This window comes from Diplodia corticola (assembly GCF_001883845.1).
Source record: "Diplodia corticola strain CBS 112549 chromosome Unknown scaffold20, whole genome shotgun sequence".
Classification (NCBI taxonomy): domain Eukaryota; kingdom Fungi; phylum Ascomycota; class Dothideomycetes; order Botryosphaeriales; family Botryosphaeriaceae; genus Diplodia; species Diplodia corticola.
In genome coordinates, this window is record NW_017971499.1 from 18,740 (window position 1) to 33,142 (window position 14,403).

The 14,403-nt window shown below is 56.2% G+C and overlaps 6 protein-coding genes across 6 annotated transcripts; 2 read left to right on the forward strand and 4 right to left on the reverse strand.

The window, feature by feature from the left end:
- Nucleotides 1–31: 31 nt before the first annotated feature.
- On the reverse strand, nucleotides 32–1,673 carry BKCO1_200008 (acriflavine sensitivity control protein acr-2; the record flags this gene model as incomplete). The annotated part of the gene is made up of 4 exons (XM_020272263.1): nucleotides 32–521; nucleotides 606–1,056; nucleotides 1,111–1,473; nucleotides 1,529–1,673. 4 exons carry the CDS (start codon nucleotides 1,671–1,673, stop codon nucleotides 32–34), a joined length of 1,449 nt encoding a protein of 482 aa, XP_020131184.1.
- A 602-nt stretch (nucleotides 1,674–2,275) lies between these two features.
- BKCO1_200009 (c6 zinc finger domain containing protein) lies at nucleotides 2,276–3,766 on the forward strand (the record flags this gene model as incomplete). The annotated part of the gene is made up of 1 exon (XM_020272274.1): nucleotides 2,276–3,766. One exon carries the CDS (start codon nucleotides 2,276–2,278, stop codon nucleotides 3,764–3,766), a length of 1,491 nt encoding a protein of 496 aa, XP_020131185.1.
- Nucleotides 3,767–5,448: 1,682 nt separating this feature from the next.
- BKCO1_2000010 (uncharacterized protein) lies at nucleotides 5,449–6,546 on the reverse strand (the record flags this gene model as incomplete). Its single annotated transcript, XM_020272131.1, has 1 exon — nucleotides 5,449–6,546. The coding sequence occupies one exon, from the start codon at nucleotides 6,544–6,546 to the stop codon at nucleotides 5,449–5,451; it is 1,098 nt and encodes a 365-aa protein (XP_020131110.1).
- A 453-nt stretch (nucleotides 6,547–6,999) lies between these two features.
- On the reverse strand, nucleotides 7,000–9,351 carry BKCO1_2000011 (spc97 spc98 family protein; the record flags this gene model as incomplete). Its single annotated transcript, XM_020272142.1, has 1 exon — nucleotides 7,000–9,351. One exon carries the CDS (start codon nucleotides 9,349–9,351, stop codon nucleotides 7,000–7,002), a length of 2,352 nt encoding a protein of 783 aa, XP_020131111.1.
- An 846-nt stretch (nucleotides 9,352–10,197) lies between these two features.
- BKCO1_2000012 (flavodoxin and radical sam domain protein) lies at nucleotides 10,198–12,638 on the reverse strand (the record flags this gene model as incomplete). Its single annotated transcript, XM_020272153.1, has 2 exons — nucleotides 10,198–12,551; nucleotides 12,602–12,638. The coding sequence occupies 2 exons, from the start codon at nucleotides 12,636–12,638 to the stop codon at nucleotides 10,198–10,200; spliced, it is 2,391 nt and encodes a 796-aa protein (XP_020131108.1).
- A 268-nt stretch (nucleotides 12,639–12,906) lies between these two features.
- Nucleotides 12,907–13,954, forward strand: BKCO1_2000013 (pq loop repeat protein; the record flags this gene model as incomplete). Its single annotated transcript, XM_020272164.1, has 4 exons — nucleotides 12,907–12,974; nucleotides 13,030–13,287; nucleotides 13,339–13,834; nucleotides 13,892–13,954. The coding sequence occupies 4 exons, from the start codon at nucleotides 12,907–12,909 to the stop codon at nucleotides 13,952–13,954; spliced, it is 885 nt and encodes a 294-aa protein (XP_020131109.1).
- Nucleotides 13,955–14,403: the final 449 nt, after the last annotated feature.

A 14,403-nucleotide genomic window follows, 5' to 3' on the forward strand; every position in this document is an offset into this window, starting at 1 on the left:
GTAAATGGCGTACGTGTTACCCAGTGCAAACTTACATGACCAAGGTTCGTGCCAGTGTCGGCAACATGTACGTCCACCGCTCCTCGCCCGCAATCGACCAAATCCTCTGCAGCTCCTGGACGGCGCCTAGTGCGTTCGCGAAGCCTGTCTCCCTGAACAACTCCCTCAGCTTTTCCACAAAGAAGTGCCGATGTCGCGGGTCGGAGCTCTCGGCGGCGACGATGAAGTAGGCCCACACAAGGCTGTGTCCACCAGGCGAGGCGACGGGTATGTCGCCGGCAGTGGCGAGGAAGTGTTCGACCAGGGCGTGCATTGCTTGAGCAGGTAGATCGCCAATGGCTCGATGGATATATATGTCACGGGCCTGTTCGATGAGGGCGATCAGCCGAGCAAAGATGGTTCCGTGCTCCGGATTGACGCGACTCTGGGCGACGAAAGCCTCGACGGCGCCAGCAAAGCCGGTGACAACGAGAGAGGTCGAGGTAGCCTCGCGGAGAAAGGGTTGGCCATAGAAAGATAACCTGGTTGTCAGTTGTATGGTCGTCAGCCCCTCTCCCTTCCCCATTGCTTTCCAGAATATTTGTTTTATACAAGGGAATCCTTACTTCTTTACTTGTTGTACGAGGAAGAGGTTGTTTAGGTCGCCACCAGCGCACAGGGCGTCGCTGCCGCCGGCCATCTCGACCAGTCGGGTGAGCATCCTGAACAGGAACTGGAAGTCGCTACCGGCAGCAACCATGTCGCAGACGAGGAGCAGAAGGGTGGTGGCGATGGTTTCAAGCGCGGTATCGCGGCTTGGGGAGGGGGCTGCTTCGTCGGCTCCTCGGATCAATGACTGCTGGTGCTGATGGCGCAGTCCACGGATGGCAGCCGTGTAGTAGCGAGTAGCGGATTGACGGTAGCTCGACTGGTGCACGACAGCGAGGTGGTGAGAGGCTGCAGCGAGGGCGGCGTTGAGCATCATTGGGCTCGCCTCGGTCATGGGTAGTATCACGTCGCGGTAGCCATTGAAGGGCTTGTTAATGGTGACCATGACGGGTGCCACTTTTTCAGCGTCTTCTCTACGCATCAGCGGGAACTATACTGATAGGGGCAGCTTGGTGGACTTACAATAGTGAAGAAGAGACCTCTCGGTGCTACTCATGTGGTCGAGGGGGTAGCATATGGTAAACTGAGGTACCCAAGGTGCGAGGGCCATGGGCTGGAGTTCCGGGCCAGGGGGGTCAGACTGCTCTGTTTGGCTAGGGCGAGATTCTTCCCTGTTCTCGAAGCGAAGATGGGCGGGGGGACCACTTGGAATGCCGGGTTCTTCGGCGGTTGGAGTGGTCTTGAGCTTCCCGCGGTCAGCGACGGCGTGCACGAAGCGGATGCGCGGGCCGAGGCCAGAACATTGCAAGCCGCTGTTGAGGCACTTCTGGCATTGTGGAGTTGCCCTGTCGCAGCTCACACGGCGCCTCGAGCAATTGTAGCATCCTGTGGGCTTGGGGTCAGGCAGTGTATGTCAGGCGCCGGGGAAGAGCAAAGCTACCTCGTATCTTTGGGCGAGTGGGCTGCTTGTTCCGCTTGCGCCGGTCGGATGGCGGCATAATGGGCGAGGTATAATCATCTTTTCCGGGTGGAACAAGTCGCGGACTGAGGCGCGATGAGTCGTTGATGGACAGCGGTGGGGTCATAGCGGCGACGGGGTCCATGCCAGTGGCGCGGGCTAAGCCGCATTGGGGCAACAAAATGAGAAGCACGGAAGCAACCACCCATGAGGGCATGACCTCTGCGCCTTCTCCACGTTTCTGGCCACCGGCCTCGTCGACGGCTGCGCCATTCGCTGCGATGCGTCACCTTCATGCTGCATCCCTCAGACCCGCGCTGATAAGTATAAAATGGCTCCGGCGAACGCCACTGACAACAACCATAGACTGCTTGCTCTACTGATTAACAATGCGCAGCGTCAGAAAGTCCAGAAACGGTTGCCTGACTTGCAAGGAAAAGAAGGTGCGGAAAACGTCAAGCCCACTGCGTAGAGCGCCGCTGACCGCTGACCGCTGTCCAGCGCAAGTGTGATGAGAGGAAACCGGCCTGTTCTCGCTGTGTCAACAGCAACCTGGTGTGCCCTGGCTACACCCAGAAAATCAAATGGAGAGCAGTGCGCACTCCCCAACATCCTGCCCTCAACCAGCTCGACACCCATCGCAGCGATGCTCGCTACAGATTCATGCGCACCCTCTCCTCGCCTGTCCGATCAGATTCCTGTGAAAGCCAGGTCTGGAAAGACTCAGTCATGCATCCCGACCGCAACATCGACACGTCAAACTTCGACCATCTTCCCTTCCTCAATCTATACCCACGCGATGGCGACCTTGGACCATTGTGGGATCAGGCATACAATGACTTCGCGCCTTTTGACTTCTTAGATCCGTTGGCATTCGACAACGTCGAAGCTGTGGACCTACCACTTTCCCCCATTTCGCCCGAGAGCTGCTCCACTCCGACACCCACCAAGCACTGCGCCGAAGAGAACCCACCGCCCGTCTCAGATGTTACCCGAAAGGCTTTGATTGACTTCTATCTCGAAGAAGTCGCCGGCACACTCTCTTGTTTCGATGGTCCGTTGAACCCGTTTCGGAACAGCGTCGCGAGCCTCCTGGAGACCAGCCCGGCATTGGAATCCGCAGCTCAGAGCATGGCTGCTGCATGCTTGGCCCAGAACTCTCATACGCACAAATCCTTGGCGAACCAGCTACGCCAGGAAGCCGATGCAAGAGTCCAGGAAATCATCGAGAGCGGGGAGCCAAATTTCACCACAGTCTTCACCCTGGCCATGCTCGGCTTCTCGGCCGAATGGCATGATCCAAACGATCACGGCGAGAAGTTTTGGAGACAATCTCTCGACCTCTTACGGACTCCTTCTACACGTATAAACATCTCCGCCGAGGAGCACTACTTTTTCCGCAATGCCCTGGCATACTGGCGGCTGTCAAACTCCCTCAGCCTTGCGGATGAGCTCCTGGACACGCTACCAGCCCCTTTGCAACATGCACCATCTATCGTTACTTGGACCACACCTCATCCGTGGACAGGCGTTTCCGAAGCTCCCATCCGCCTTCTCGGTCGTGTTTCCAATTTGCTAAAGTCTTCGGGAAACCGTTTTGCGCCGGGGCCCAACGTAATCAAGCTGCAGGAACACTTACAAGAAGCAGCGCAACTGGAGTGCGAGCTTCTGCGCTTGCGGCTTCCAGATGAAGAGCTGATTCTTAATTCCCATGACGAGCGTACGCCCACATCGCATCTGATACAGGTCGGGGAAGTGTACCGCTTATGTGGCCTGATTCGTCTATACCGCGGCTTCCCTCACCTCCTTTGCCGCTCCGACTATAGCGTGAGGACTTCCAGCCCACCCTCAACCTCCTCTTCCCCACTGCAAACCTTTGGCATCTCCACAACTGCTGCGTCCGAAGTTGACGCCAACGGGACAATACGACATCTGGTCAAGCGTGCGCTGAGTATCTTGGAGCGCATTCCACTCGATTCCGGCGTGCGGCTCGCGCAGCCTTTCCTGTTAACCACCTTGGCAAGCGAGCTGAGGCTTTCCAAGCACCCCGGCTCCACGCCCACACTATCTAGCATAGACATGGAAATGCTACGGGCAAGGAGGTTCGTCACTGGCCGGTTGAGTGCGCTAGATGCGCACACCCCGCCATATCGGATGTACACGATGATCGACTTCGTGAAGAGAATATGGGAGGAGATGGATGCTGACGATGACGGTTGAGCGGGCCGGGTCTGGGATATTTTGTGTTCTAATTTCAAAAGATTCTATTCGTGGAAGCGGTAGAGTTCATTTTGGTTCAAAACCAGTAGCTTGATGCCGCCATCTACGACGCCGGAGAAGCGTCGTTCGTTGTAGTGTTCGTGATCGGCAGGTAGGCATGTCATGGATACCGTTTCAACTTCAATCCAACGGCCTTCTGCTTGTCGCGTGCCGGTTCTTCCAGGGCACCGAGATTCAAACTGTCGTCGACCAAGTTGCAGCGAAGGCTTCGCTATTGTAGACCAGTCACTACCACAAGAGAGTAACTTTGAGTCCATGAATACAAATGAAATATTCTATCAACCCTGATGTGTACTGATAGTTCCAGCCGGGAGCCTCAGAAACGCTGCCCTTCCCATGGTCACCCTCCCAGGACACTCCCTGAACACCAAGTATAATCTTCAGCAGGTTGACCCAAACAACAAGAACGCTATTGCAACAATCTTTTCCAACGGAATTTGTGGGAATGGAGTGATGCACGATCCACTCGACACTTTTCGCTCCACCTATCTTCGACAGAACAGAATTAGAGAATGATATGGGGCTATACCACTGTCCCCACACGCGCAATGAAAAAACCTCGATAAGCTCCTGCATCTCGATTCAAGGATTGATCTGGATAGTGATACCAGACAGCTTAGACACAAACGAACGCCCAGGCTCAAGCGGCTGCAAGTCTTCGGGCAAAATGATCCTTGATGCTCCGGCGGGAGTATCTTTCCGCTTGGCACTGGTGGTGTATCTACTCGTCTTGTCTAGGTTCAGGTCGCCCGTCAAATACAGGCTGCCGCCAATGTCGAGGTCCCCTTGGATGACGAGGTCGCCGTGATGGTAGACGTCGCCGGTGACACTGGCATTGCGAGTATGGCTTAATACGTCGCCGGTAATACTGGCATTGCGAGCATGGCTTAATAGGCTCTCCGTCTCCTCGTGAGTGAACCGCTCGCCAAAACAAAAAGGTCCGCAGCATCTTTCTATGAGCAGACACATCTTCTGGTAAAAGTTTCTCAAGAATTCCATCGTGAATGGTGCGGGGGCCGGGAAGTATTTGTTGGAACAGGGAGATCAGTGCCGTAGAAGATGACTCGAAAGGATGTTGGAGCGATGTGGCCGGGCCGGTTTTTAGAACGTGTTCGTAGTTGGTGCTTCTTTCCCCCGAGAGACCAAGTGATGCCGAGAGTCGGGCTGGGATTGGTTTCCCACGTCTGTACCCTAGCCCTGTATGTCGAAAGGTCAAGCTCGTGTTGACCAGACGGGTAATACTGCTGTAGAGCATGTGGTTTGATCGGAGTGAGCGGAACCAGTGCGTAGCAGTGATGTGAGTTCTGTGAATGGAACTTGCAGAGTGAGATGCGGTGTGAATGGTAGACATGTAGTGATTGAGCGTCGCAGTCATGTTTGAGGTGGACGTTGCTTACTTCCTCCGCACTTTCCACTTCTGAAAACCATTGTGGAAGGCTGACGCATAACAAAGACCCACCTTCCATACCATCCGAGTGCACTTGGAAGTAATGCCCACCGTCCTCATGCTCCTCGCACATCAAATCAGTACCCTCCGAAGAGTACATGGGCAGGTTACACCATAACATCCAGATCGGAGAGTAGAGACGGACCACATATGGCGCGCAGTTTCTCTAGTCTAACTACCAACTCGAGCGACCCTTACCTCCTTTCCCCGTTCCTCTGGACTTCCCTTCCCCCTTCCTCATCCCTCCATGCGCCCACTCCTCCCAAGCAGTCGCGTCCTTGTACTCAGCCTCCTTCTCCCCCTCCCCGCCTTCCTCCCCAACCTCCTCGAAATTCGTCACCGTAATCCCCTCCTTAGTCGACTCGCTCGACCTCCTCTTCCTCCCTCCCCTCCTCCTCCCCCTCTTCGTCTTTTCCCTGCCCTCCCCCTCCCCCTTCCCCTCCCCCTTCCCCTCCTCACCACCACCACCACCCCTCAACCTCGCCCAATCTCCATCTCCACACCCATTTCCATCCCCATCCCTCTCCCACCACCACCACCCCCTCCTCGGCGCCATCCTCGGCTCCATCCTCGGTGCCATCCCCGCCGCCGCCATCCGCGGATCCGCCGCCATCCACACGCGCTCGCACCATCCCTGGCCGTTGTCGGTGTTGGTTATGCGTTGCATGCGTGCGGCTGGTGGAGGTGGAGGCGGAGGCGGAGGCGGAGGCGGAGGCGGAGGGGGGAGACGGTAGTAGTTGGGAGGACGTGGAAGTGGAAGTGCAAGGGGGAGGGGGAAGGGGAAGGGGATGTGGCGGTTTTGTTGGTGTTGTTGTTGTTGAGAGGGTGGTGGATGGTTGGGGTGGGGGAAGCTCGGAGAGGCAGGATGAGTAGGATGAAGAGGGTGATGAAGAGCGGGGAGGGCGGCGTGCTGGTTGTCGCCGAAGCCGCCGACGCCATGGTGGTGGAGGAGGAGGTGGTGGTGGTCGAAGGGCGGTGGGAAGTAGCGAGGGAGGCGATGATGATGATAAACAGGGTTATGACCACCGTGGAACATGGGTGAAGGAGGGAAAGCACGACGACGAGGGCGAGGGAAGGGGGAGGAATCGGGTTCGTAGTAGTAGTAGCAGTCAGGTTCATGGTAGTCGAAGTCGGACGAGTAGTCGGAGTCGGAGTCGGAGGAGTAATCCGATTTGGTGCCGTCATCGGAGTTGGAGTTGGTGTGGTGACGGTGAGGAGGAGGAGGGGGGGATGGAGGGCACCCGCCGAAGGGGTTGTACCAGCGGTGGAACATAGAGGGTGGTGGCTCTTGAAACCTTACAAGGTGAAGGAGGTTGTGGCGATTTCACTCTTTTGGCTACCGTCGTCGATGTTGTGCTTTACGGGAGATTTTTATTATCGCAGTGATTACATCTCCTCTAGCTGAAGGTCGGAGTCTGAAGAGGACTTTTTAAATGAGAGGTTGGATGACGTGAAGGCGGGGCTTGTTCGTTGCGAAGAACAAACGAGAGGACAGTGCTACGTTTCTGGAGAGATACGTCCAGCGGTGAGAGCGAGCTGTAGAAATGATTACCGAATTTAGATCTATCAATGACGCCAATGCCTCGTTGTGAGGATGCCCTTTGTGCCAATGCAAAGTCATGTCTCGTTAGCCAATTAATACACCTACCTCCCTTCCCCATCATCCCCATGTCCAACAAAAACGCTCCCTACCCAACTCACCACACATACGCAGTTTTCGCTGTCTTTAGATTAAATCGAACCCTTCATCATCATCATCATCCACTTCGTTCGCACTCGCGCCAAAATCCAGCTTCATCAACAAACGATCCACGCCACCGCCCTTCCACGGCTCAAAGTCTCCGATCGACTCTCCATTGCCGAACAAACCGGTGCCAACGCGCTCCTTGTCCAACTCCCGCAGCCTGGCGACCAAGCTACGCAGATCGCTGTCGGTCCGTTTCCTAGCGCGGTCGAGCTCCAGGAGAACGTCTTTCTCCTCTTGCTCGTAGTTGGCGAGAGCATCCACCACACCCTCGTCGCGCTCCAGGTCGAGGTTTCTTTGAATGGTGCGCAGACGGTCGACAAAGGCAATGAGTTCGTCGACATGGGTCAGGAAAGAGCGAAGGGCGTGAGTGTATGGCATATCTGTTAGTAGTAGCGAGTATGACAGTGAGCGGAGAAAGAGGCGGTGTGCGGACGAAAGCACCTCTGGATCGTGCGGCGTGCGGCGAGAGTCGCGCATGGATGTTGAGGTTGCAGGCCGACTGAGTTGCTGGCTTTGCTTCAAGCTGTGCTGGGTTGGCTGTCTTGACAGCTCGGGTGCATCTTCGCTGTCCGAATCCGATGGGGGAGATGGTCGTTCGTTGTCTGAATCCACTCCTACGATCCACTGGCGAAAGTGCTTCCAAGACTCTTGTACCACTTCGCCCTCGAAGTAGCTAACGAACTCTGACAGCAAGAACACGGCCGCGCCACACGTCGCCCACACCTTGCGCATGCTTACGGTGCGAGCGTTTGATCTCAGCCTCCTTTTCCTCAGCTCGCTTGCTCCCCAGGGGGAATTGCTGAGAGGTGGACCCATGGGAGTGGGGTGTTCTTTTCTGATACTGCTTTGTCTCCACAAGTCTGTAAGTCTCAGATGTGCACGACGTACAGCGAGGAGATAGGCATGGATAGTAGAATAACAGTCGACTTCCGGAGACGCCAGAAATAGGTCAAGAGGGGGTGAGACATCAAGCTTTAACGACGTGGGTATCGAAAGGAGAAGATCGTTGAAGACAACATTAGACAGTTTTGGAAGAGCATCGGCGCCGTCTCTGGCTCGGCCAGGGGTCGAAGGTCGTGTTGAAGTAGGTTTAGACATGGACAGATGCACCAAGTTGCGTGCCAAGTCCAAGTTTTCGTCGCTCATTTCTTCGTCATTGATCAAGGCTGCCAGGCGAGCCCAAGTGCGGGAGAGAACAGCGGTTATTTCCCCCTCTTTGACCAGCATGGTTTGAACACCTCGACCAGGTTTGCTTTGGCCAGGCCTCCGGTGTCGTGAACGTATACGTTCGTCTGATTCCTCGATGAGCGCAACGGCGAATTCGCCGCGTCCCAGCAGGAAGAATTCTTGTAGTAACGACAGGATCTGCAATATCTTGGGCAGCGGCAGAAGCTGTTGTAGAGTATTCCTCGACAAAGAGATTCGAATTGCGGAGATTGCTTCCGAAAGGGAAGCAGTAGAGATGGGTACCTGCAAGCTGGACAGGTAGCGAAGGTGTACAGGTAGAAGCTCAAGCTCGGAAGTCTTCGGGGCTATCAATGAGACACCTGTCGCGCCTCTGTTGCGGATCTGGTCGAGCGATCTGCCGATGAACAGAATGGAAGACGCTGTACGAGAAGAAACGAATTTCGGCAGAAGCCTGCTGGTCGAGACATAATCGACAAATCCATCATCGCCTTCGACCTGCATGACAAAGAAGTCGTTCGTCCCGTGCGTCGGCAATCTCCCATAGAGGACCCAAGTCGAGAGTTGTCGCAACCACGCCGTCTCTGCAACTTTACTCAAATCCAAAGCAGCCGCTTCCACATCAGGGTACCCCGTCTGCGCTTCCTGCCGGAGCCTATCAATCATACCAGCACCCGTGCAGGCTCCGGAGTCCTCGCTCTTGCTCCTCTCCGCGTCTTCTTTGGGTAGCATGAAGCAGGCCATATCCCAGTACCACTGCATGCGCCTCGTCCACTCGTCGAATTCTGCGACAATGCCCGCGAGGGGAACGATGTTGTATGCGCCAACCATGTTCGTGTCTTGCTTCAGAATACGCGCCTCGACGTCAAGGATTTTCTGCTGGAACTCGGCCAGATGTGAGGATATGACGGCGGTGGCGACGGCGCGGCATATTGTAGAGGGGTGCGAGGAAGCGATGAGCTGGGCGTGGTTTCGGATGGCGCGGTGCAGGCGGGCCAGGCGCGCGACGGAGGAGAGCAGCTCGGCCTCGGGCGGCGACAGCAGAGGGAACGAGGCCGGGGTTATGTGGGCGTTGGCATCCTGTTTCTCGGCATCGAAGAGCGCGGATGGATGACCCGAGAGAGAAAGGAGGATTTCGTGGAGCATGGTCGGGCGGGCGGGAGCTCGTTGTTCTGCTCACTGCGCAGGGCGGGTGGTGTTAGCGGGAATGGCCGGAGAGACAAGTCGGGTAGCACGGGCACGCAAGGGAATGTGCCTTACTAGAAGTCGAAGTGGATCGGCGGGCTGAAGAAGCGGTCGTTGAGGAAGGCGATCAGGGTGTTCAGCAGCTCATAGCGACACATCGAATCGCCGGGTGGGGGGCTGGCGCATGGAGGGTGGATCGACTGCCGGGGCTGGGCTGGTGTTGACTTTGGGCGACGCGCCGACACGCGCTGGGCGCGCGGGGAAAGCGCAGCCGGCGTTGTTCGGCTGCCAATCTGCACTGTTCCTGATCAGGCAACTTCCATCATCTCATGTCCCAAGATCGCACGTAGTGATGGCCGTTATCCACCCTCCATCAAAACACCGTCCTCAAATCAGACTTGGCCGGTCTTGCGCCACCAGCTTGCCTCTGTCCCAACTTGTGCAACCTCCGCAAGCCCTGCGTCGACTCTGCCTCTCATTGGAAGGATGACCCGCACGGTCACACAACGGGCAGCGTTCCGTCTGTCCGAACCATCTTCCAACGTAGCATAACCAACTGTCAGACGGTCCGGGCCACCTGGTCATTTGGGCCTCCGTCATCCTTGCTCTCCTGTTGAGCACGCTAAGCTCGAACAGTTTCCGCAGTCTGAAGTTGAAGCGTTTTTCACTAGATTTACACGGAGAACGATATTCCCACCCTTGGTACCAGAGTCCAGCAATCCAATGACTCGGCAGACGCGTGCTTTTGTGATAGAGACAGAACCCTCCCAACGCGACACTGCAAAACATACACCCGTAGAACCCAGCTCAGATTTCAACCATCGGCTTCGGCGCCTCCTCGATAGCCTTGTCCTTGTTCTTGCCTTTCCGATACACCCGCTCGTCTTCGGGATTGAATCCACCGTTGCCCCACAAAGCCCATTCCGGCGTCGGCTCGCCCATGTAGTCCTCGGGTTTGAAGTCCTCCCCGCTCTCGAGCAGCTGGAAGAAGCGGTCGTAGTCGATGAGCGTGCACCACTTCCACTCGCCATCGACCTGCTTCCTGAACCGCGTACTTGCCAGCAACACGCAGCAGCTGTGGGCGTGTTCGGCCGCGATGCCGTACTCCAGACCGCGATCGTTGAGTTCCTTGTTGAGAGCCTCGACGAACTCCTGCACTTCGGCGTAGAACGGAACGTTCTGCATCGTCAGCCCGGCCGCCGCCGATGTCGCCGTGCCGCAGTACGTGACGCCCTTGATCTCGACGAAGCAAGGCAGACCGCGCTCCACCAGATCCGCGTACCCCACTATCTCGTCCGCCATGTTGAAGCCCTTGACGAGAGTGAGCCGGAATACCGTTCGGTGCTGGAAACGCTTCTCGCGCAAAATGTCCAAGCATGCGCAGAAGCGCTCCCAGAAGTCGCGGTTGAGGGGGCGGTCGACCTTGCGGAGAGACTCCTTGTTGGACGCATCGATCGACACGTAAAGCTGTGTTACCTGTTTGAGAGTGGCCAGTTGTGCCGGGTGTTGAGCGTTGCAGACAAGGAAAGATGAGATGCGCTCTTTGTGGAGCATCGCCATGAACTCATTGATGTGAGGATAAAAGATGGGTTCGCCGACTAGACTGAGGGCGCAGTGTCTGATGCGCATGGCTTCTGCAAACCGTTCGGCGCGGACGCCAGGAACACCACGCATCATCTTGATCTTCTTGTAATGACCTTCCTTGACTCCCTCAAAAATCTTCTCTGGCGGATCCACAACCCATCGCCAGGTTGTTCCCACTGGGTTGGTGCCGTGGCGCCAACAGAAGACGCACTTGTTGCTGCATGACAATGAAGGCGTTGTCTCCATGCAGAGATGTGACCTAATGCCATAGAATGAGAACTTGTAGCAGGATCCACGGCCGCGGAGTGCCGATTTCGTCCAGCGACAAATTTTGACTCCAGAGTGAGATCCCACGATCGTGTATCCCTGCTTGGTCAGGGAGGAGTATGTGGGTGAGGATTTGGGAACCATTTCTTTCGGCGCCGCGGGAGCGGCAGCTTTGACGGGTTTTTTGTAGGTAGTGAAGTCGACCTCCATAGGCTCATCAGGATCGATCTCGCTCTTGACCATCTTGCCCAAGTCCTCTACGTCGTCTAGGCTGGATTTCGCTTTTGTTTTCTTGGGCTTCAGAGGCTGGGTGGTCTCCGAATCAAGCTCGTCGTCATCAACGTCTTCCTCGTCACTCTCCATGGCATCTCCACTTCCGGCTACACCCTCGCCAAGGCCCTTACCCGCGCAGACGTCGAGGAGAATGTCCTGCACACCCAGGCGCCACTCCTTTAGGCGCTCCTGCGCGTCGCTCTTGACGTCACCGATGCCCAGAGGATACGCCCTCTTTTTGGCAGTAAGTTTGGCTAGCCATTTGTCCACGTCCTTCCCCTGCGAGCAGAATCCCTCCTCCTCAGTAGACCAGCCTTCCCGATCGCCAAAACCAAACACTGCGTATCCCAAGATCCCAGAGAGTGGCGCCGTGTCGATGCGAAAATCGTGGTGTGTCTCTTGCAGATGCTCCAAGAAGTTATCCAACATGGTGTCGATGTTGTACGTGGGTATGAGGACCAGGTAGAAATATTTGACATTCTCGTCGCCCTTGGGCGCGGAAATGAAATAATCATCGTAGTCGAGTTCGGCAAGGTCGAGGACCTGCGGGTTGAGAGGGCGCGGGATCGATTCGGAGTCGAGAGCGTATATCCACTGGTTTATTTCCTCCACCACCTTCTTCGCCGCAGCCTCAGTGGTCCCGCCAAGCGAGGAGAAGAACACCAACGGCTGGACGCGATCGCGTGCTGCGTCGAAACTGCATGTACGCTTGGCTGCCTGACGCGGGAGCTTGGTTCCAGTGACCTTCTTTGGACCCGCCTTTGGGCGCACCAATGGCCGCTCCGCAATTGTAATCTCCTCGACATGGCCGTCATCCACAGGCACCGTGGCCTTCTCGGCGATGGATGGGATGTTCTCGGTTTTAGCCCATGGAGCGGCGATCTCATCTATCTTGGAGGTCGGCGAGCCAGGAATGGGGGAGGCGGAAAGCTTTTGGCGGGGCTGGCGCAGGTGCTGGAAGAGACGAGCGAATGCTATCACGGCGCAGACGGTCAACAGGACCGGGACGCGCGAAGTGTGCCACAGCGAGAGCAGATCTAGTCAAGTTAGCGCAGAACGATGTATTGACTGGCTGAGAGGTGCCAACCGCTCGAGGCCATCTGAAATGAGTCGTTGGAGGCCATGGTGGGCTTGGAAGTTGGACGAGCACTGGTGCTGTCAAATTCAAAATGCGACGGACGCGGTTCGCGGAGTTTCGCAGAGTCCCCCGCGGCGCTTGAGTCAGGGTTAAGTTGATGACGTGTTGCACGAGTCATGCGGTGCCACGCGCGTACCTGCGGCCGGGGCAGCTTGAGCTCGGACATAGCAGTCACCTGGACCGCCAACAACCTCTCCCTACAATGCCATCCCTCGAGGACCCCGGCTGATCCTTCTCCCAACTCCACCACAGCCATGGACGCCCTGAGTGAGCGCTGCGAGGACCTCGCCAAGCCTGACATCGGCAACTTCTCCATCTCCATGTACGCGCCGCCTCCCGCTCGCCCGGCTTCTGGCCATGGCTAACGGCTCTCCAAGCTTCATCCTCGTCGGCATCCTCGTTTCCTATCTCCCGCAACATGCCAAAATCGTTCTCCGACGCTCGTCCGAAGGGCTGTCGCCGTGGTTCGTTCTCCTGGGAACAACGTCGGGCACCTGCGCCATCGCGAACATTCTCGTGCTACCTCGGAGCCGTGAGGACATTGGCTGCTGCGACGAGATCGACGGCTTCGCCTGTGGTGCCGCCCTCCTGGGCATTGCCCAAGTCGGTGTGCAATGGAGTTGTTTCTTCTTGATGTCGGTCTTCCACAGTGCGTTGGAAGGACGGGGTCCGCTAACCATTGGTAGCATGCTCCTCTTTCTCGTCTTCTTCCCGCGTGAGGACACCGCTCCCCAGCAAGGGGAAGACGAGGCACACCATTCTCGCTACACGTTCCAGCAAGCGCTTTTGGTCGTCGGCCTTTCCATCGCCCATTTCTTTGCCGTGTTTCTCGTCTCCGTCGTCCTTCTCGCCCGCTATCCGCACAGCCTCCAACTGTGGGCTAATATCCTGGGCATCATGGCCACCTGTCTCGCGTCCATACAATATGTCCCCCAGATATACACGACTTGGAAATTGCAGCACGTGTACAGTCTGAGTATTCCGATGATGCTTATTCAGACCCCTGGCAGCTTTGTGTTTGCTGCCAGCCTGGCAGTGCGGCTTGGGGCTTCTGGTTGGAGTGCGTGGGGAGTGTACATCGTGACGGGCTGCTTACAAGGCGTCCTCCTTGGTATGGGGATTTACTTCTGGGTCCGAGACAGGAAGGAGCAGAAGGCGCAGGCCATCAGCGCTCCCGGTCAAGTAAGTAGCCAAGCATCGCTTATCTTCACGTGTGTTGTGCTAACAAAGCTCGTACAGGCAAATGGTGCGAGTGAGCGTACTCCGTTGCTTCATGGAAACGGGGAAGGATCCAGAGAGTAGAACTGTACAGAGTAGCTTCATTTTGAATACCGTATCAAGCGCCAAAAAAGGAATGACAAAACAACGACACGTCTCACCGTTGGTTCCATCTGTTGACCGATTCGTCCATGGGTGCGTCCAGCATACTAGCCTAGTTTGTAATTCAGTTGCTGCTCTATTGTTTGCCAATGACGTCGGTAGGATTAATCTGCGGGACTCAACTGTTTGGAACAAGCAGCACACTGCGAAACGCGCCGAGAGAAAAAGACTAGACATGCCACCCCCATCTAAGCACCATAAGACCATCCACACACCTGATAAGAACCAGATGGAGGACTCACGATTAAATGAACGTGATGGCATTTGTTAGGGTGGTAGCGCTCGCTACTTGACACGTTTACGGTACGCGCATTTCCAATTTCATTGAATCACTACATATAATAGGGTAACGTGGGGGGGGGGGGGGGGGG